Source organism: Cricetulus griseus, chromosome 2, assembly GCF_003668045.3.
Source record: "Cricetulus griseus strain 17A/GY chromosome 2, alternate assembly CriGri-PICRH-1.0, whole genome shotgun sequence".
NCBI lineage: Eukaryota > Metazoa > Chordata > Mammalia > Rodentia > Cricetidae > Cricetulus > Cricetulus griseus.
The window spans coordinates 46433961-46456264 of NC_048595.1; the positions used below are offsets into that span (position 1 = coordinate 46433961).

At 39.3% G+C, this 22304-nt stretch overlaps 1 protein-coding gene across 3 annotated transcripts in view; it reads right to left on the reverse strand.

The window, feature by feature from the left end:
• Positions 1–22304, reverse strand: part of Oma1 (OMA1 zinc metallopeptidase) — a 61407-nt gene that overhangs the window by 30141 nt on the left and 8962 nt on the right. For all 3 annotated transcript variants that reach the window (XM_027402327.2, XM_027402325.2, XM_027402326.2), the window contains exons 2-7: positions 21197–21709; positions 12015–12243; positions 9809–9982; positions 9605–9712; positions 4888–5016; positions 2256–2330 (exon numbers count right to left, since the gene is read on the reverse strand). In XM_027402327.2, coding sequence (XP_027258128.1) covers positions 2256–2330; positions 4888–5016; positions 9605–9712; positions 9809–9982; positions 12015–12243; positions 21197–21684 — 1203 coding nt within the window. In that variant the 5' untranslated portion in view covers positions 21685–21709. The remainder of the gene's footprint in view (positions 1–2255; positions 2331–4887; positions 5017–9604; positions 9713–9808; positions 9983–12014; positions 12244–21196; positions 21710–22304) is intronic.

The following is a 22304-nucleotide window of genomic DNA, read 5'->3' on the forward strand; positions in this document are numbered from 1 at the left end:
CTATTTGAGATCTGAGTTCTTGGCTTCCTGCTCCTGCTGTGCTCACTACCATCCTTCCCTGCCACACTGGGTCTTAACCCTCTGGAACCTTCAGCTCAAATAAAGACTTCCTTCTATAAGCTACCTTGGTCATGGGGTTTTATCACAGCAAAAGGAACATAGCTAATTCAGCCTCTAAACCTTACAAGAACCATGAGATGTGAAAAACTAAACATTTCCTTCTTCTAAGATCAGGAAAAACAAAAGTTATCCTCCATCAGCTTGTGCTGACATTTCTGGACATTACACTAATAATAAGATGGGAAAACACTGATTGGGAGGGAAGAGAGGGGATGAGGAGGGAGGGAGAAAGACAGGTAGGTGGGTTGGTTGCCAGAGACAAGGTCAGTTACAGAAGTCAATTATATTTCCACAGGCAAGAAATTTAGTTTCTCAAAGACAATATCTTAATATCAAACACTTAATAAATCAGACAAAATATGTGTCATCCCGATATGCAAAACCAAGTTCAAAGCTTTATTAAGAATAATTAAAGAACAACTAAGTAAATGACATTCATAGACAGGAAAATTCACTGTGTTAGACACTGGTCAGCTACCCCATCAAATGCCCAGGCAAGCTTTAATGGACATATAATTTAATGAGAACATTATAAAATGTATACAAGCATGCAAAGATCCAAGAACATCAACTCCACATTGCAGAACCACCCTAAAGGACAGGGCTATTTGTAATAGTCCCAACCCTGTTACAAAGCTATAGGGATCATGGGCTATGAATGACTAGTCACAAAGGAGCAAATCTCCAAACAGGCAATTAACTGTTATGACAAAAAAAAATAACAGTTTTTCTGTTCCGTCTTTCTGAGTCTCATGTAGCACAGAACACGTGTAAAGGGAAACTTGACAAACCAGTGCATTCAGATTAGGAGCCCAAACACACTGGCTCTTTGTACCATACTCGATAACCTCTTAATGTACAGAGCCTGACAACTCACCTGATCCTTCTTAACTCAACAAGAAACACTTTCACTTTGGCAAATACGTAATATCATTTACAGAGTCAAGTCCATTAAGATGCACAGTTCAAATAATAATGACTTTTAATAATTAATAACTACTCGGAACTCAACAAAGGGCCAAGTAACACTGTAATTTAATACATAAACTGTGTAGCTTATACTCTTTTAAAAATGTTCTGTTAACAATGATAACTCAACTATCACAGGTAATTAAAATATTAATTAGTGATGAAGGCTCCTGGCCAACAGAGAAATAGCACAAAACCTGTGAGGTCCAAGAGCTGTGCCTAGAACTCACAGCCAGCCAGCTGCTACACTGACCTACTTGTTCTCATGACACATCTCAGTAGTAGAAGCTCACAGCCTGGATTGTGACGGCAATAAGAGTAACCTTCTCCAGGTGAGGGAAATCAGCTACTCATGGTGTTATTTTCTCCAAATGCCCTTAGGTCAGAGGAACAAGGGGTGTAGAGCAGAGGCAGCACTGGCCTTCCAGAAAGCACACATAGTAAATAAGGGCCTAAAACATTATACATCCATATGTTTTTGAAGTTTTAATTTGCATACTTCATGTCTATAAACAAAAATTTCATGCATGCAAAAATGTTTTCTAGTAAAGATTAAAACTTTGAATACATCCTGCCAATTACAACTGCATATGGAGAAGAGAGTTGAATGTTTTCAGTTACTCATTAATTCCTTTAAGAGACACAATCAAGTATTTTAGATTTATAAAAAGTACTATGGTGTGGATGGGTCTAAGTAACCCCCCAAGGGTCCATTGTGACTAAAGGTGTAGCCCCAGCATAGTGCTACAGGGAGGTGACAGACCCTTTTAAGGGGAGTCAAGAGATTTCATATGTCATTGAGCATGTGCACTTGAAAAGGGACTGTACCACCTTGATTATCATCTCTTTTTCTCTTCTCTGGTTCTAGACATAACCGATTTGCTTCTAAACATGATCATGCCATAATGTGCCACTATTTACTATTCTCACCAGAACTAAGCCAATGCAAGCATTTGACATTCCACAATTGTGGGCTCAACAAACCTTTTATTATAGTTGAGATTCCTGCAGCATTTTGTTATAGCAATATAAAGATGAGTAGTACAAAGAGTTAACATAGCACATGACTTAATGTTTGGCCTGCGCTTGTGCCAAACATCAAGACAACACATATTTACCGTCAACTGTATGAGGGACACTGTATTTTCAGCTATTGATCACTTTACCTTTGCAGCAAGCTGTAGTCCAATTTTGTCAGCTTCCGCCTCCAATGTTCTACTGTATGGTCTATCAAACATATACTAAGAAGAAGCAGGACAGAAAAAACTCTATTAAGTGGATTGACTTCATGATCAAAGGAATTCAAAAATGAATGTTGAATTAATTTCACAGAAATCTAGTATGAGATGTCTATCCGCCAAGATATGAAATGTAAGTGTGGCCATTGCTTCTTCCATTAAACTTAAAACATGAAAATAAGAGAGGTAGGCAGATGCCTTCCTGGACAGCCTGTGCTGCCATTAGCTTATTTCATTTTCCACTTAGAAACTCCATTCCTAAAGAAAGTGCTCTAGGAACGCATACTAGTACAGATTTAACTATGGCCAAGGAACATTAATCTCACATTTCTAAAGGGAAATCGAAAAAAATACAGGTATGTGAGAGCCAATAACACTAGCAGAAAACCTTAGTGGGAAAATTAACCACAAAGGAGAGCCCCTTCTGTGATTCATTATCTTCATTTCCTTTTCTAAATATTGATTAGTTAGGAAAACTAAATTTTCTTCTGACTTAAATTTAAAAAAAAAATACAAGCAGCTATCATAACTTTAATTTTCCCAATTACTTGTATTTATGAGAATGTTTTCCAATTAAATTCTAATTTATAGTAAGCACTAAAACTTTGTAGAGGCTGGATCAAGAGACAGGACTTTTGATAAAGGGGCTATTAATGCAGGAAGCAGCTTTTCAAACATAGCAACATGCTTGTGATGGGTACAAGAAACCTAAGCTGCCATTCACAGTATGTGAGCATGGACCATGGCTTCCTTCCTGCTCAGTTACATCTGTTTTAGGCTGAAGAACTGCATAACTGGGGTCAGCAATCAGGCTGAGTGCGTACCAAGTGTGCACCACTGAGTGTGCTAACCCAATGAAGCATCAGCTTCAACAGAAGAACTCATAGGGTCATATGCAAAATGGAGCTAATAACGATAACTAACTCCTCAGATTGCACAGAGGATTACAGGGGCCAGCAATAAAATTAATCATCCCTATTAACAGAGTTCTTACTTTGTGCCAGGTACTATGTAAAGCACTTTAAAGCACTGGTTCTCCGCTGGTGTGATTTGTTTGTTTGTTTATTGACTCTTGGAGACACCGTAAACGTCTGAAGTCACAAGGTCATGGTGTTGTTACCTAAGTCATCTCAAATACATAACTCAAGCAAACCTCCTGCCTTAGCTCTTCAAGTAGCTGAGACTATAGTTGTATGCCACCATGCCAGCTTCCAGGGGCATTTTAAAAATTATTTTTCTATTCATTTTAATTATGTGTACAAGTGTTTTACCTGTGTGTCTGGACACCATGCATATGCCTGGTGCACACGGAGGCCAAGAGGGCATCTAATCCCCTGATTACAGATGGTTGTGAGCCACCACCTGGGCTCTGGGAGCCAAACTGAATCCAGGTCCTCTACAAAAGTAACACAGGCTCTTAACCACCTGAACCATGGAGACACTGTTGAAGGCAAGAACCATGGGCATCTACTGAGTAGAGGCTGCATATATCAGAAAACCCACAATAGCAGGACAAGCCCCCACAGCAATAATAATCTAGACTAAAACATCAGTAATTCTGAGTTTCTGAGTTAACAGAGCTGTAGTGTACCATTCAGTCATCATGGTAAATAAGTGAATGGCAGGCAAGGAATGTGGGCAATTCCCACTCTACAGTGCATCACTGCCAGCATTCCTTTATGCTCCCAAAACCCAGTGAGTGGGGCACTGCAGAGAGAAAAACATCTATTGACAACAGGGTCATTGAGAGGGAAAAGAATCCATACCAAAGGCATCCCTGTTCTCCAGTTTAATTATTAAGCTGAAAAACTATGTGTAAGAGGCAGGGTTCATTTAGTATTTCAAGAGAAAAACAGCCCCATGACCTTTGTTATCATCAATTCTTCTGATTCTATTATTTTGAAAAGCATCTCCTTGTAAACAAGGGGAAACCACATCAACTCAATTGACAGCCCAGTAGGTCAGTGACAGAACAAAGTTCCAAACGTGAAACACTACCATCTGAACCTAACTGTTCTTTCTTCTTCAATCTGGCTAACATGACTGTGAGGATCACAGGATTGAGCCACAGTGACTTAGCATTCTGAACAATATAAGAGACTTAGTCATCAGATTATTGTTACTATCAGCACTAACGCACCTAAAATTGCCCCCCCCCCCCAGTGTGTTGTAGGCAGTGTTGGTTTAACTGTGTACTGGCAACAATGGAGAATAATATGAATCTAAGACCAGTCCCATGTTCTTTAGAACTTCAGGCTTCTTGGAAGAGCTCTCTGGAGGAAGGACACCACTGTCACAGAGATAAGAAAAGGACCAGTGACTAGATTATTTTCTCTGTGATAACAGGGGTGGGGGGAAGTAGCTCTTTTAATCAATCCCAAAAGATCACTGGACAGATGTGGAATTCCTTAATTAAATGCTATATGGGAACAGCACCTAAAAATGAAAAAAAACAGGCTAAAATTCCATATCTGATTCCAACAGACATTAACATAGTTCTGATACACACTGCTTTACATGGATACTGTTGCATGTCTACCACAGGCCATCACAGACTTACCTCCTGCAACTTTGATTGTAACCACTGACCCAGAAGTGCCAAGCTGTCTCGTGGACAAACAGCCCAAATCATTGTGAGAAAAATCATACCAAGGAAATCCAGTAAGTGAGCCACACTAGCCTTTTCTGCCTGAGAACAATAAAATGATGAAAATCACATTTAGTAAATGGAGACAGTGCATATTTATATGTTCTAGCCACCACTTAATTATACTAAATAAATCTAAATAAATATGTGTTCAACTGGCCAACATGAACAAAGATCCGAATTTTTTAAATTATTTTTTATGTCTATTTCTTATTTGTGTGTATATATATATGAGGCATGGGCATGTCACAGTACTAGGCGGTCAGAGGACAACTTGTGGGAAGTCAGTTCTCTCCTCCTACATGTGGGACCCAGGATTTAACTTATGCTGTCAGGCTTGGACCAGAGATTTTACTTGCCAAGCATCTCACCAACCAAAGACACAAATTTCTTCCCTCATGTCCATGCTGTCTCCTGGAATACCCCCTTTTCCTTGCTTACATACTTGGGAGTCATTTGTGTCTTTAAAATTTGACTACTTTTGATGAGCTAACTATTCATTGTCAGAGACAGTGACAATTCATAAACTACTTCTTATATTAGCACGATTCCTCTAGTACAATAAGCCCAATTTTATAGATAATGAAATGGAAAGGGAGATTTTATGATTGCCCAAAATTCACACAGCTATTAGTAAAAGGACCAAAAAATCCAAGCAGAAGACTATTTTAGTTTCTAACGTAGACACTATATGCTACACATCAAATAAAAGTATTTATCACACTTACATTGTTACATAAAGTCTAAGTATACATAATAGATAATGTACTTAAGACAAGAAATTTCACGGCACACACCTTTAATCCCAGCACTCAGGAGGCAGAGGCAAGCGGATCTCTGTGAGTTTGAGACCAGCCTGGTCTACAAGAGTTGGTTCCAGGACAGCCTCCAAAGCCACAGAGAAACCCTGTCTCAAAAAACCAAAAACAAACAAACAAACAAAAAAGAAGACAAGAAAATTCAGAAAGTGGATAAAGATATTTTGGTGTTTATGACCTAATACACGAAAGCATAACTCACACACAAGTTTTTGATTGTGAAAGTTTGGTATTTCTCACTGAGGGTTGGGTTCTGTGAATTATGGACACACTCACAGCAGTAACCAGAAAAGGGTTGTATAGAATGTGTGTTCTGCCCAGTGATATCTAGTAAAAGTTAAGCACACGGGCTTATTCACCACTCACTAGGACTACAAACTAGTGCATGTTAGTGCAACGCTGGTGCAGCCTCTGTCCCACTCATGACCTGAATGGACACAACATGGCTGAAAACTAAAATCAGACTGTGACCATCACAAGATAATCTCTCCTCACAAAACAATAATCACATAACAGTCATTAGCTGTAAAACAGTTACTGAATTATTTTACCGTGAAAGACTGAAGTCAAAATGACAGTGTTTATGAAGATAACAATCTTGTCATGAATAAGCAGTATAACTGTTATTAGTCTTAAAAATAGAATTTTTTTTTTTTTGGTTTTTCGAGACAGGGTTTCTCTGTGTAGCTTTGGAGCCTATCCTGGCACTCACGCTGGAGACCAGGCTGGCCTCGAACTCACAGAGATCCACCTGCCTCTGCCTCCCAAGTGCTGGGATTAAAGGCGTGCGCCACCAATGCCCAGCAAAACAGAAATATTTTTAAAACTATGTATTTATAGAAAAAAAGGAAATAGCATAAAAGCTAGGTTTAACCAAAACTAAGACTTCCAAAAGAGAAAATACTGTGTTGATAAAAGAGACCTTTGTCAAAGAAACAGTAACTGTTTTCCATCTTGGCTGTTCCCTGCCTCTTCTGTTTCCTCTGACCACCATCCTGTCCTAGTGGGTGGTAACCCTACACTGACAGGCACTGACTGAATGCCAGAAATCAAGCCAGCTGAATGGTACCACCTTTTAAAGAGACAGCAGCCACAGCTGATTTATTTGCAGTGATGATGTAGTGATACATCTTTCTGAAAATATATCTCTTGACCACAAGAGAATGAATTTTTTCCAGACCTCACAGCCAATTTCATAATTGCCATGAGGTCATTTAACGCTATATATTTACCTGCTGTCCTACTATGTACTCAATCTGTTTAAGATTAACCTGCCTTTAAGAAACAATGTAACCAAACAACTCTAAGATACCATCTTACTCCTGTTAGAATGGCTAAAATCAAAAACATCAATAACAGTCTATGCTGGAGAGGATGTGGAGAAAGGGGAACACTTCTCCACTGCTGGTGGGAGTGCAAACTTGTACAGCCACTTTGGAAATCAGTATGGCGACTCTTCAAGAAAATGGGAATCAGTCTACCACAAGATCCAGCAATTCCACTCCTAGGCATATACCCAAAAGTAGCACATTCATACAACAAGGACATCTATTCAACGATGTTCATAGCAGCACTATTTGTAATAGCCAGAAACTGGAAACAGCCTAGATGCCCCTCAACTGAAGAATGGATAGAGAAAATGTGGTACATTTACACAACGGAGTACTACTCAGAGGAAAAAAACAATGGAATCTTGAAATTTGCAGGAAAATGGATGGAACTCGAAGAAACAATTCTGAGTGAGGTAATCCAATCACAAAAAGACAAACATGATATGTACTCACTCATATGTGGTTTTTAGACATAGAGTAAAGGATTACCAGCCTACAATCCACACTGCCGGAGAAACTAGTAAACAAGGAGGACCCTAAAAGAGACAAACTTTGTCCCCTGGAGAAGGGGAAAGGGTCATGATCCCCTGAGCAAATTGAGAGCATGGGAAGAGGGGGAGGGAGCTACAAGAATGAGAAGGGAAGAAGAGGAAGGATGCAGAGGTCATGAAGGAGCAGAAAGCTTGGGTCAGGTGAAGAATAGAAGAAAGGATATGTGACAGGTAGGGTTTTAGTTGGGGGGTGGTAGGGGAGGACAGGAGGGAGAAGGGAACTGGGATTGTCATGTAAATCAATCTTGTTTCTAATTCAAATAAAAAAAAATTAAAAAAGAAACAATGTAACCAACCTTACTATGCCTTGGATTTCTAATGTAATCAGCTTTTACAACGTAAGCTAATGTATAGCTTTAATCTTTTCCATGCCCTGACCCAGAACTCTGTGTGTGTGTGTGTGTGTGTGTGTGTGTGTGTGTGTGTGTGTGTGTGTGTTGTGGCAATCACGTCCTGCTAGCAGCCAACAGGCTGAAAACAACCTTAAACAACATATTTCCCATAACTATTGGAAGTAACACATAGATGAACGTTGGCAGCACCTACTTGCAATATTGGGTGCTATTCTGGGTCAGATGGTGTCAGTAAAGTCACCTTTCCCCTTGTAAAACCATTAAAGATTTCTGCTTAAAGATTATCATGTTTTCTGTGCTGTTCAATAAACACAGAGCAAAGTCTTTTGTTAGAGACAGGCATAAACAGAGACACAGACACAGATTCAAACATACACACACAGATACAGGCAACAGGGACAGATACATCACACACATAAATGCCACAGGCAGATGGAAGACACAGGGAGAGAAGTGGAGAAATCAAATCAGGGCTTACACTTTGTCAAACTAACTCAAGAGAAAGTTTCTGTCTCATTCATTAAGGAATCACTGATGCATTGATATCATTATTTGAAAGCTGGTGGAATACACTATAATGATACTATTTCTATTGCTCAGATTTATTTTTGTAAGTATTTAGGGAAAATATTTTTAAATTTTTTTCATGTAGCTCAAAAGAAATCAGGGATACTTCAAAAAAGAACAACTTTGGCCCAGCTCATTTTATTATTTCTTTAAAGAATAGGTAGAATTTTAAATGACTTTGACAAAGATTAATGAACATTATAGTTTCCATTTGAAGTTAATAACATTTGCACTTATGATTTAGCATATTGTAATCCTTTGACAGATATTTACCTACATATTCCAGTTAAAAATTAAAAAAATACTTATCTCTATTTATATGCACAAAAGACCCATTCACATTTCATTTTTAATGAATAGCAATCAAAAATGAGTACAAAAATATGCTTTGTGTTATTAAAGACCTATGTGGCCACTGTTAGTCTTTTAAATGTTAGTTTCCTAATATATAAACCAGGGGTGATAAATACACACTCATAATTTACTGAAGCTCTGAATGAGAAGGAACATATTAGATGAAGCTCGGTAAACTATTCTGGCAAGGTATCATTACTGCTCCACATTCAGACCGTATTGCGTATCATTTAGACATTTCTCAACAATATTCCAAGCCATCTTCTGAAAAGGAGGAAAAATAAAACTGACTTACCACTTAAATAGCAGTATCACTTTCCAACAATTAATTTTCTGACTAGATTACAAGTATGTTAATAATTATGGAAGTTTAAATTTTAATGTGAAATAATTAGAGGTTGAGGCAAATTACTTTTTAGCAAAAGAGACAGGTGATAAAACAGTATTTAAGAGAAACACTAATTATTCAGTATCATATACTAAAGACTGCAAAAGTCTCAAAACTAGCTAATCACTTTTTTTTCAGGTACAGAATAAGGCAATTACATTCCATCATTAAAAGAAAAGAAAACCCTGAAAAGAGTGGGTTCCTTAAAGGCTACAACTTGCTAATATCAAAGCAACATTCAACAGCTGCACGTCACGTGGGTACTCACAGCGTGCCCCAGGACCGCATGTGCAATCTCATGGCCCAGAAGGAAGGAGAGCTGGTGAGTATCGGTTACACTATTCAAAAGCCCAGTGAAAACAAACACTTGTCCGTTCTGTACATAAAAAGAGTAATATAAGCAATTAGCCCACAGTAAAGTTTAAAGATGTTAAAGCTTGCCACAAAAATGTATTTTAAAGTATCTACTTACTGGAAGAACAAAGGCATTTACATCTGGGGAATCAACCACATGAATCACCCAGTTGATCTCAGAGATCCCTGGGACATCCTGATTGCATTGTGTTAGATGATACACCACTTCTTTAACAGTCAGGTACCGGGGGTCTCTTTCAGGCAGCATGTCGTTTTTAAATTCTTCCATCCACTACAAGATTTTGTAAAAAGCAATGTTTAGGAGTTTTGTACTACAAAATGCTTATGCTGCTTCATGGGAAGTGCTTCATTTGACTAGTGTTCAGCATTTTAATTTTGAATTGTGCAAAAACTTATATATATTAAGCATTCATATTTCTGAAATGTGAATTAACTACATAAAAGCAGTATAGTTTCTCACAAAGGAATAAGTTACAAGATTTTTACATAAAAACATGATTGAATCCAAATTTTATTCCTCTTTTCTTTTAATCTACATGCAAGTAAAATGCTTAAATATTTCTGCCTTCTTAAGAATTTCAGAAAACAAAGCTGCCTAGATAACAAGGATTCACATTAAAAACTTCACACAAAATAGAAAAACCCATGGCTGGGGATGTAGCTCAGTTGGCAGAGTGGTCACTCTCATATATATGCAAAGTCTGAGTTCAACCCTCAGCACAGCATAAACCCAGTGTGGTTACACATCCTTGTAATCTGAAGGCTGGAGAGGTGGAACCAGGATGATTAGAAGGACGTTGTCTGCTGCACAATAAGTTCAAGGCCAGTCTGGGATACAAGAAACCCAGTCTCAGGGGGGAAAAAAAAGAAAGAGAATGTAAAAGAAAATTACTTTCATAATCCACTAAATGAAAGAACAACCTATTCATAATATAGACTTAGGCTTTTACAAAAAGAGATAATATCTCACTAATTGTAAAGCGTTTGATCCACGCACACTGAAAGAAAATTACTAAGATCTCAGAACTAATGGGCAAATCATTTTCTTTATGTGATGCTGATTCAAAGGCTAGCCATCTCAAATATGAAAACATTTTTCTGAGAGATTCTGTCATATATACTAAGAATATTAAGGATATTCTACAAATATTTAATTTCCATAAAAATACATGAATATATGAATGGATTTGTATATATGTATATACTATATGTATACATATGGATCTGTATATATGTATGTGTGTTTGTATGATTAGACATTTTTATTGCTTGAGCTATCAGTCTGTGAATCCAAACATTCTCATAGAGCTGTTATAAAGTTCTCTAATTACATAGTGTGCAAACTAGTGTTGTCAACTTGATGACACAAACTAGAAATCATCCAAGAGACGAAGGAGCCTCAACTGAGAAAATGCCTGTGTAAGAGTGGCCCATAGGCAAGCCTGTGATTCACTGTTGTGACTGATGACTGATGTGGGAGGGAGGGACATCCTTGCACTGTTGGATTACTCTTTAAAAATGGTAAATGATACAGTCTTTTAAGTTCATTTTCTATGAAAGCATGGATTTAAGTGCACCTTGAAAAAGGTTATCAACTTGGCATATATTTATATTTATATACAGGCATTTTCTCAATTGCAGCTCCTTCATCTCTCGGATGATTCTAGCTTTGTCAAGTTGACAATGCTAATCTGCACACTAGGTAATTAAGAGAACTTTATAACATCTCTATAAGAATGTTTGGATTCACAGACCAATAGATTAAGCAATAAAAATGTCTAATCATACAAACACTTATATCCATATGTATATACAGAATATACACATATACAAATCCATTCATATATTTATATATATATATATATTGTAAATTTTTAAGCTCTATGAATGGTAGAAGATATACCAATTTCATACAAGGTTTGTTCCAATCTTTCTAAATATTTTTCTCAACCTATCTTCCCATTAAGACTGAGTTCTAGGAGTATGGAGCACAATCACAAAATCCAGTTCCCAGCTCAGCCTGATCTAGTCACCTGTTTGAGCCAGTCTGGGCATCAAGCCAGGCTTTCCTGAGCAGGAGACAGTGAAATTCAGACTTGAGCAGAGCGGGGGCTACCCGGCTGGGAGGAGAAAAGCCAATATGCACATGGTGCAAAGACTTTCCCAGGTATGAGACCTGGGGAAAAAATGTGCGTGTTATATCAAAAACTGAAAAGAAAAGCAGTGCATCTTCAGTATTTAAAGAAGCCTCCTGTTTGGTGCTACCTTAGGCAATCTAGTTAAGGACAGTTCTTGCTACTTACCACTTTGTATTCCAGGTCTGACAGAAGTCTGAAGTGTTCCTTCCCCAGTAACAACAGTTTGCTCCTTCCGGTCACAGGGCTCACTTCCAGGTGAGTGAAATAAAACACTACGAACAGCAGTCCAGAGGCACTCAGACCAAGGAGCAACTTCCATTTATTCTTCTTCACACTGTCTTTAAACAGCTCCTTCTTGTTAGGAGGAAGCGCTTGCCACCATTTCCTTATGCCCCTGTGACAAACCAGACAGCAAAGCTGCTAAGTTCATGCTCACATCCCAACAAAACTCACACACATGTGCTAGGATTTTCAATCTTTATGTTTCTCTGTACACAAGCTTTATAACATTCTTAGCTAAAGGGTGAAAAAGTCACCAACTCTATAAAGCCATACTTAAAAATCCCAAGGCTCATTTGAGTTTCCCTCTTCAGCTAGTGTGAAGGCAAACACTCAACTGAGGAGTCGTTTCATAACTACCACTAAACAACACTCACTATGAAGTGCTGTTCTAATCGTCATGCACATGTCACCTCGTTTGCTCTTCCTAAAAGCTTGTTACAGAGAACAACCTAGGCAAGGTCACAGGTGGCAGGAGGAAAACCTGGGTGTAAAGGGAATGCCATTCCTGAGACTGACCACTTATCCACTTAACACAAAGTCCCCAGACGACCATCTTGGGGGTCATGAAGGATAAATCTGTACCTTTCAGCACTGTTCTTCCCACTGCACCTCAGACTCCAGCTCAATCTGCAATGCTCCAGAAGGGAATAAGAGAGGCTACCTCAGCACTGACTCCGGGAGTAAGCAGTGCCGCTCAGAAGCAGCAGCTCCACTATCATCGCTAGAACATGAAGAGGGAAGGGAAGATCCTAAGCACCACAGTAAAGAAATGGACACCTTACAGATGCCACATGGGGAGGGCCTTGCTAGCTGACAATAGTTCTCTCAAGTGCTGGCTGGTTTCCTAAACATTTTGACAACAAGTAATGTTTTCAATAGTGGGTCAAAAACTTTTCCTTATGCATACATTTGTCAAGTCTTAATAATATTTATCGCTCTGTCCTGCATTGGGCACCCAAGCCTCAGGTGAGTCTGGGCGCTGCTCTGCTCCTCAACCTCCCCCATCAACCCCTGCTTGCTTCTGCCTGAGCCCACCCAGGCAAGAATGGACCTGCCCTGACTGGGAAGGCGCACCCTGAGTCCAGACACACCCCACCCTTGTCCACCCACCACCCTCTGCCCTCCGCCTGCCACCAGAGAGAGGGAGAGACACCACCTGCCCTCACTGGAAGAAGGGATGGGAAGAAGACAGAATAAGAACACACTCAACAACAGAAAAACCAATATGACACCACCAGAGTCTAGAGACCCCACACCAGCAAGATCTGAAAAGCCCAACACAGAGGATGAAGAAGAGATGGACCTCAAAAATTATCTTATGAAGATGATAGAGGTCTTTAAAAAGGAAACAAGAAAATCACTTAAAGAAATAGAAGAAAAAAACAAGCAAAATATTACATGAGATGGAGGAAAAGACAAACCAAAAAATTCAAGAAGTAAACAAATCTCTTATAGAATCTAAAGAAAGCCAAGAAAAAACAACCAAACAAGTGAAGGAAGCACTCGAAAGAGTTGAAGGCATGAAAGCTGAAATAGACACAATAAAGAAAGCACACAATGAGGGGATGCTGGAAATAGAAAGGCTGTATAAAGGATCAGGAACTAAAGATGTGAGTATAACCAATAGAATTCAAGGGAAGGAAGAGAGAATCTCAGTTGTTGAAGACTCTGTGGAGGATATACAGTCATCGACCAAGAAAATCTCAAGTCCAACAAATCCCTAACACAAAATATCCAGGAAATATGGGACACCGTAAAAAGGCCAAACCTAAGAATAACAGGCATAGAAGAAGGACAAGAAATACAGCTCAAAGGTACAGAAAACATATTCAACAAAATCATAGAAGAAAACTTCCCCAACCTACAGAAGGATATGCCTATGAAAGTACAAGAAGTTTACAGAACACCAAACAGACTGGAACACAAAAAGAAGTCCCCTAACACATAATAATCAAAACACCAAATCTACAGAATAAAGAGAAAATATTAAGAGCAGCAAAGGAAAAAGGCCAAGTAATATATAAAGGCAGACCTATCAGAATCACACCCGACTTCTCAATGGAAACTTTGAAAGCCAGAAGATTCTGGATAGATATCCTACAAACACTAAGGTAGCATGGATGCCAACCCAGACTACTGTACCCAGCAAAATGTTCAATCACTACCGATGGAGAAAACAAGATATTCCATAACAAAACCAGACTTAAACAATACATATCCACAAATCCAGCACTACAGAAAGTTCTGGAAGGAAAACTCCAACCCAACGAAGATAACTACACTCACAAAAACATAGGCAATAGATAATCCGATTTTACAAAACATGAAGAGAAACAGGAGGGCGAAATCCACACACAATGATACCACCAACAATAAATCCAAAACAAACAAGAACCAACAATCAATGGACAATAATATCCCTCAATGTCAATAGTCTTAACCTGCCCATAAAAAGATACAGGCTATCAGAATGGATGCAAAGACAGAATCCATCATTCTACTGTACACAAGAAACACACCTCAACTTCAAAGACAGGCGTTACCTCAGAGTAAAGGGTTGGGAAAAGATTTCCCAATCAAATGGGCCCAAGAAACAAGCTGGTGTAGCAACCCTAATATCTAACAAATTAGACTTCAAACTAAAATTAATCAAAAGAGATGAAGAAGGGCATTTCATACTCATCACAGGAAAAGTCCATCAAGATTAAGTCTCAATCCTGAACATCTATGCCCCAAATACAAAGGTACCCACATTTGTAAATGAAACATTACTAAAGCTCAAACCACACATAAAACCACACACACTTATTGTAGGAGACTTCAACACCCCACTTTTACCACTAACAGGACCACCAGACAGAAACTTAACGAAGAAACAAAGGAGCTAACAGAAGTTATGACCCAACTGGTTTTAACAGATATCTATAGAACATTGTAGGGGAAGCTGTAGCTACGCCTTCTTAGGGGCTGGCTACAGGTGTGCCTGACCAGGCTTGTGAGGGCGTGGTCAGAGGGATGTAGTGTGACTGCATTTGCGGTTTCGGGCTCTCTTTGCTTCTTGCTGTACAGACCACTACCACGCCGGCTGGCTAGGTTGCTCTGTAAGTAAGGCTTTTCCCTATTAAATACCCTTATATTTCTACCTGACTCCGTATTGGTAATTTCCCACTATAGAACATTCCATCCAAACACCAAAGAATATACCTTCTCAGTGGCACATGGCACCTTCTCTAAAATTGACCACATAGTTGACAACAAAGCAAACCTCCACAAATACAAAAGAATTGAAATAACCCCATGTTTTAAAGCTAGAATTCAACAGCAATACAAATTGCAGAAAACATACAAACTAGTGGAAATTGAATAACACCCAATTGTACCATTTCTGGGTTAAGAAATTATAGACTTCCCAGAATTTAATGAGAATGTAGACACAACATACCCAAACTTATGGAACACTCTGAAAGCAGTGCTAAGAGGAAAGTTCACAGCACTAAGTGCCCACATGAAGAAACTGGAGAAAAGTCACACTATAGAATTGACAGAACAACTGAAAGTTTTAGAGCAAAAAGAAGCAAACTCACCAAGGAGGAGTAGATGCCAGGAAATAATCAAAATGAGGGCTGAAATCAATGAAGTAGAAACTAGGAAAACATTACAAAGAATCAATGAAACAATGAGTTGGTTCTTTGAGAAGATCAACAAGATAGACAAACCTCTAGCCAAACTAAGCAAAAGGCAGAGAGAGAGCATGCTAATTAACAAAATCAGAAACGAAAAGGGGTATATAACAATGGACAGTGAGGAAATCCAGAGAATCTTTAGGTCATACTTTGAAAACCTGTACTCCACAAAATTCAAAAATCTAAAGGAAATGGACAATTTTCTGGATAGATATCACTTACCAAAATTAAACCAAGAACAGAAAAGCAGTTTAAATCGACCTATAACCCGTAATGAAACAGAAGAAGTCATCAAAAGCCTCCCAACCAAAAAAAAAAAAAAAAAAAAAAAAAAAAAAAACAGAAAGCCCAGGGTCAGATGGCTTCACTGCAGAATTCTACCAGAAATTCAAACAAGAGCTAATACAAGTGCTCCTCAAATTGTTCCACAAAATAGAAGCAGAAGGGACATTGCCAAACTATTTTTACCAGGCTACAATCACTTTGATACCCAAGCCACACAAAGATACAACTAAGAAAGAGAACTATAGACCAATCTCCCTCATGAACATCAATGCAAAAAATATTCAACAAAATATTGGTGAATTGAATCCAAGAACACATCAGAAAAATCATTCACTATGATCAAGTAGGATTCATCCCAGGGATGCAAGGATGGTTCAACATACAAAAATTCATCAATGTAATCCACCATATAAACAAACTGAAAAAGAAAAACCACATGATCATCTCACTAGATGCTGAAAAAGCCTTTGACAAAATCCAACATCCCTTCATGATAAAGATCTTGGAGAGAACAGGAATAACAGGAACATATCTAAACATGATAAAAGCAGTATACACCAAACCAAAAGCCAACATCAAACTAAATGGAGAGAAACTCAAAGCGTTTCCTCTGAAATCAGGAACAAGAAGAGGCTGTCCACTCTCTCCATACCTCTTCAATATTGTACTTGAAGTTCTAGCTAGAGCAATAAGACAAGAAAAGGAGATCAAAGGTATACAAATTGGAAAGGAAGAAGTGAAACTTTCACTATTTGCAGATGATATGATAGTCTACATAAGTGACCCGAAAAACTCTACCACGGAACTCCTACAGCTGATAAACACCTTCAGCAAAGTAGCAGGATACAAAATTAACTCAGAAAAATCAGTAGCCCTACTATATACAGATAATAAGTCCAATGAGAAAGGAATGAGGGAAACATCACCTTTCACAATATCCACAAGCAACATAAAATATCTTGGGATAACACTAACCAAAAAAGTGAAAGACCTATACAATAAGAACTTTGAGACTTTAATGAAAGAAATTAAAGAAGATACCAGAAAATGGAAAGATCGCCCATGCTCTTGGATAGGTAGAATTAACATAGTAAAAATGGCAATCTTGCCAAAAGTAATCTACAGATTCAGTGCAATCCCCATCAAAATCCCAACACAGTTCTTCACAGACATTGAAAGAACAATACTCAACTTTATATGGAAAAACAAAAAACACAGGATAGCCAAAACAACCCTGTACAATAAAGGATCTTCTGGAGGCATCACCATCCCTGACTTCAAGCTCTATTACAGAGCCATAGTTCTGAAAACAGCTTGGTATTGGTACAAAAATAGACAGATAGACCATTGGAATCTAATTGAAAACCCTGACATTAACCCACACACCTATGAACATCTTATTTTTGAGAAAGATACTAAATCCATACAATGGAAGAAAGATAGCATCTTCAACAAATGGTGCTGGCACAACTGGATTCAGACATGCAGAGGACTGCAGTTAGATCCATATCTGTCACCATGAACAAAACTTAAGTGCAAATGGATCAAAGATCTCACCATAAATCCAGCCACACTGAATCTTCTAGAAGAGAAAGTGGGAGATACCCTTGATCGAATTGGCACAGGAGACCACTTCCTGAACATTACAGCAGTAGCACAGACACTGAGGTCAACAATTGATAAACGGGGCCTCCTGAAACTAAGAAGCTTCTGTAAGGCAAAGGACACAGTCAGTAAGACAAAACGGCCACCCACAGAATGGAAAAAGATCTTCACCAACCCCACATCTGACAGAAGGCTAATATCTAAAATATACAATGAACTCAAGAAGCTAGCCACCAAAACACCAAATAATGAAATTAAAAAGTGGGGTGCAGAACTAAATAGAGAATTCTCAACAGATGAATCTGAAATGACTGAAAGACACTTAAGAAAGTGCTCAAAATCCTTGGCCATTAGAGAAATGCAACTCAGAACAACTCTGAGATACCACCTCACACCTGTCAGAATGGCTAAAATCAAAAACACCAATGACAATCTATGCTGGAGAGGATGTGGAGAAAAAGGAACACTCCTCCATTGCTGGTGGGAGTGCGAACTTGTAAGACCACTTTGGAAATCAGTATGGCGGTTGTTCAGAAAAATGGGAATCAGTCTACCTCAAGATCCAGCAATTCCTCTCTTGGGCATATACCCAAATAATGCACATCCATACAACAAGGACATATGTTCAACCATGTTAATAGCAGCATTGTTTGTAATAGCCAGAACCTGGAAACAACCTAGATGCCCCTCAACTGAAGAATGGATAGAAAAAAATGTGGTACATTTACACAATGGAGTATTACTCAGCAGAAGAAAGCAATGGAATCTTGAAATTCGCAGGCAAATGGGTGGAACTAGAAGAAACCATCCTGAGTGAGGTAACCCAGTCACAAAAAGACAAACATGGTATGTACTCACTCATACATGAATTTTAGACATAGAGAAAAGGATTACCAGCCTACAATCCTCTTCACCAAAGAAACTAGGAAACAAGAAGGACTCTAGGGAAAAAATGCATGGACCTCAGGAATGGGAAGAGGCAGGAACTCCTGAGCTAATTGGGAACATGAGGGTAGGGGAGAGGCAACTGCCAGAATGAGAGAAGAAGAGGAGAGGAGAGGAGGAAATGGAGGAGCAGAAATACTGAGTTGGGGGAAGAATAGAGGAGAGCAGGATGAGAGATACCATATTAGAGGGAGCCATTATAGGTCCAAGGAGAGATCTGGCACTATGGAGATTTCCAGAGATCTACAAGGATGACACAAACTGACAATCTAGGCAATGGTGGAGAGGATAATCTAAATGCCCTTCCCCTATAATGAGACTGATGACTACTTTTTATGCCATCCTAGAGCCCTCATCCAGTGGCTGATGGAAGCAGAGGCAGACACCCACAGATATATACTGAACTGAACTCTGGAACTTAGTTGCAGAGAGTAAGGAATGAAGATTAAAGGGGTCGGTACCAGGCTGGTGAAACCTACAGAAACAGCTGGTCTGTACAAGGGGGAACACATGGACCCCAGACTGCTGTCTGGGAGGCCAGTACAGGACTGATCCAGACCCCTGGACATTGATGTCAATTAGGAGGCCTCGGCAATCTAGGGGGCTCCTGGTAGTGGATTAGTATTTTTCCCTGGTGTAAGCAGGGACTTTGGGAGCCCATCCCATGCGAAGGGATGCACTCTCAGCCTGGACACATGGGGGAGGGTCTAGGCCCAGCCCAGGATGATGTGGTGGACTTTGGGGAGCCTCCATTGTGGACCCTAACCTTCCTGGGGAATGGAGGGTGGATGAGGTAGGGGGTAGGTCAGAGGGATGGGACAGGGATGGGGGAGGGATGGGGAGGGGAAGGAGGGGGAGAAGGGATTGACATGTGAAACAAGCTTGTTCCTAATTTGAACTAATAATAAATAAATAAATAAATAATATTATCTCTCACACACACATATATACATACCTTGACAAGAATTCATTTTACAAAGCAATTTGGTAAAGTTACTGTAATTTACCAAGTTCCTGCTATCATAGTTCCACCAAAAGTTCTCTGTTTTAAATACCAAAGGCTTAGTCTTTGGCCTGTGGCACTACTAGGAGATGGCAGAACCCTTGGGAAACAGGGTCTAGTGGAAGGATGTGGGGTCACTGGTGGGTGTCCTTGAATGGGGTGTTAGGATCCCAGTCCCTATCCATTTCGCTCTTTGCCTTCCTGCCCATCATGAAATGGACAAGTCTCTGCCACGTATCCCCACCAAGATGCTCCTAAACATGATGCGCTGAGTGACCCTGGGGACCTAAGCAACCGTAGTCTGAAACTTCTGAAAGTATGTCTTTGCTCCTGTTATCTCAGATATTTCAGTGTCAGAAATCGGACAAACACAGAGACACATGAAATCCCTTAGAAAAGTGACAGGGCCAGAGGGGTCATAAAAACACTTACTTCCTTTTTTGTTGTTGTTTGGTTTTTTGTTTTTTTGAAACATGGTTTCTCTGTGTTGCATCTCTGGCTGTCCTGGAACTCACTTTGTAGACCAGGCTGGCCTTGAACTCACAGAGATCTGTTTGTTTCTGCCTCCCAAGTGCTGGGATTAAAGGCATTCGCCACCACCTTCCGGCCACTTATTTCCTATTTATAACATTTATAGCATTACTACTTACTTATATGTGGGACATATAAAAGGAAATTTGTAACAGTAAATCCAGTACCAAATCAAATCATTTTAAAGGAATAGAACTCGAAAAGCCATCATCCCTACAAACAAGGATGAGTTGGTTACTTAGGAGCCAACTTAGATACCTATTTTCTGACCTTCAATGTCAAACATAGAATTAAATACATTACAGAGGAATTCTTGAATTTTTAATAAAAGAAAACTGGGTTGTGAATATGAAAGGAAGTGGACAGCTAGGGGGAACAGCATAATTAGCAAACCTAAGAACACTTTATGAAGAGATGATTTGCCTTCTTCAACCTTCATGAAATAAGAAAAAGGGGTCTGAGAAACAACCACTTCGCTATAAAATGAGTAATTATAAAGGACTACCAAGAGACACATAACAAGGACACTTTGAAAACAGAATGGTAGAAATGAGCATTATTAATGAGGCTAAGTCTGAGTCCCTAATTATATATTAATTATATGCTTATTGCCTAGAATTCCACTAAATCCAAGGCAATATTCCTAAGTGCTGTTGTTACACACGTTGTTGTCAACACTCCCCATTCTCCCTGTAAGTAGAAATGTGAAATCTTTTAGAACCATCTCTAGCAACAAAACTTAAGGATCACATTTCCATACAGTAAAATTATTTCAAGATTATTAAATCACACATAAAAAGACTGGTAGAACTTACCTTTGGAAACTCAAATTCTGAACTGAATGTGGTATAGGGGAATATTTCTCTAAAAGTACAGTTTTATAAAATACTAAAGTTTAATTACTAAAAATTATTGTAAGTTGACATAAATGTAAATATAAAAACTTCAAGAACTTTAACACAATTGTCACCCCAGCACCACCACCACCCCCGCTCTGCCCCAGGTATTGTTACCTGCCCACAATGATGGCAAGGAGCTTCTGCACTGGTTTCAGAATGAGCAGCAAGATTGGGATTGGGGCTGCCTGAACCGGTGGAGATGTGTGGAAACTCAGGGCAGCTCTCACCGAAGGGCAGCTCATAGGACATGGGGTTATAAGAGCAGGACTGTCAAACACTTTCCTCACTCCATGTCTTGGAAAAGAATCACCCCACACAGTACGTTTGTAGGTAAACACCCCCATTTCCTGGCTTTGGGAATTTGAGAAGCATCTTGATATTTTGTTACTGGGAGTCCTACAGAAATGGAAGTTTCCAGGTAGTAAGGTCACCGAATGACACTGACTGACTGTGTTAGGTCCCCAACCTGCATTCACCACTCCAGTCCTTCGCACTTGTGGACAGCCGGCCAGTGGCTTCCACTGTCTCCAGTGGGCCAGGGAATTCACTCCAGAGAGAAAACGGTTTCTCAAGGCACACTGCAGTCCATAAAGGAAGCTCATCTTGCTCTTGCTCTTGCTTGGTTATCTAAACACAAAATATAAAATGTGGGAAACATGTATTTACAAACTGGGAATGTAATGTTGAAGAAATGTGTGTTAAACATCTTAAGATAAACACCAGTGTTTCCACCCATCGCCCACAGCAGCACCTTTCAACAGAACAAACCAAAGGAACACGTACACATGCTTGAGCATAGCATTAATTCACTACACAGTGCTTATTTTCGATACCTGAATATTTTATCGCAGGGAAACTATTTGATCAGTAAATAATTTGGCAAGAATGAGAAATAGCTTAATTAAAACAATAAATTTGTGTATGTTGACAAATAAGAAGGATATATTGGGATACAAAAGCCTAACTTACAAAATTCAAATGTATTCTTTCTAACAAAACCATGAGACTTAGCCAGGCATGGTAGTGCATGCCTTTAATCCCAACACTTGGGAGGCAGAGGCAAGAAGATCTCTAAGTTGGAGACCAGCCCGGTGTACAAAGGGAGGTCTAGGTCAACAAGGGCTACACGGAGAAACCCTATAGAGAGAGAAAATGAGAGAGAGAGAGAGAGAGAGAGAGAGAGAGAGAGAGAGAGAGAGAGACTTTTGGTTGGCTGGAGTCA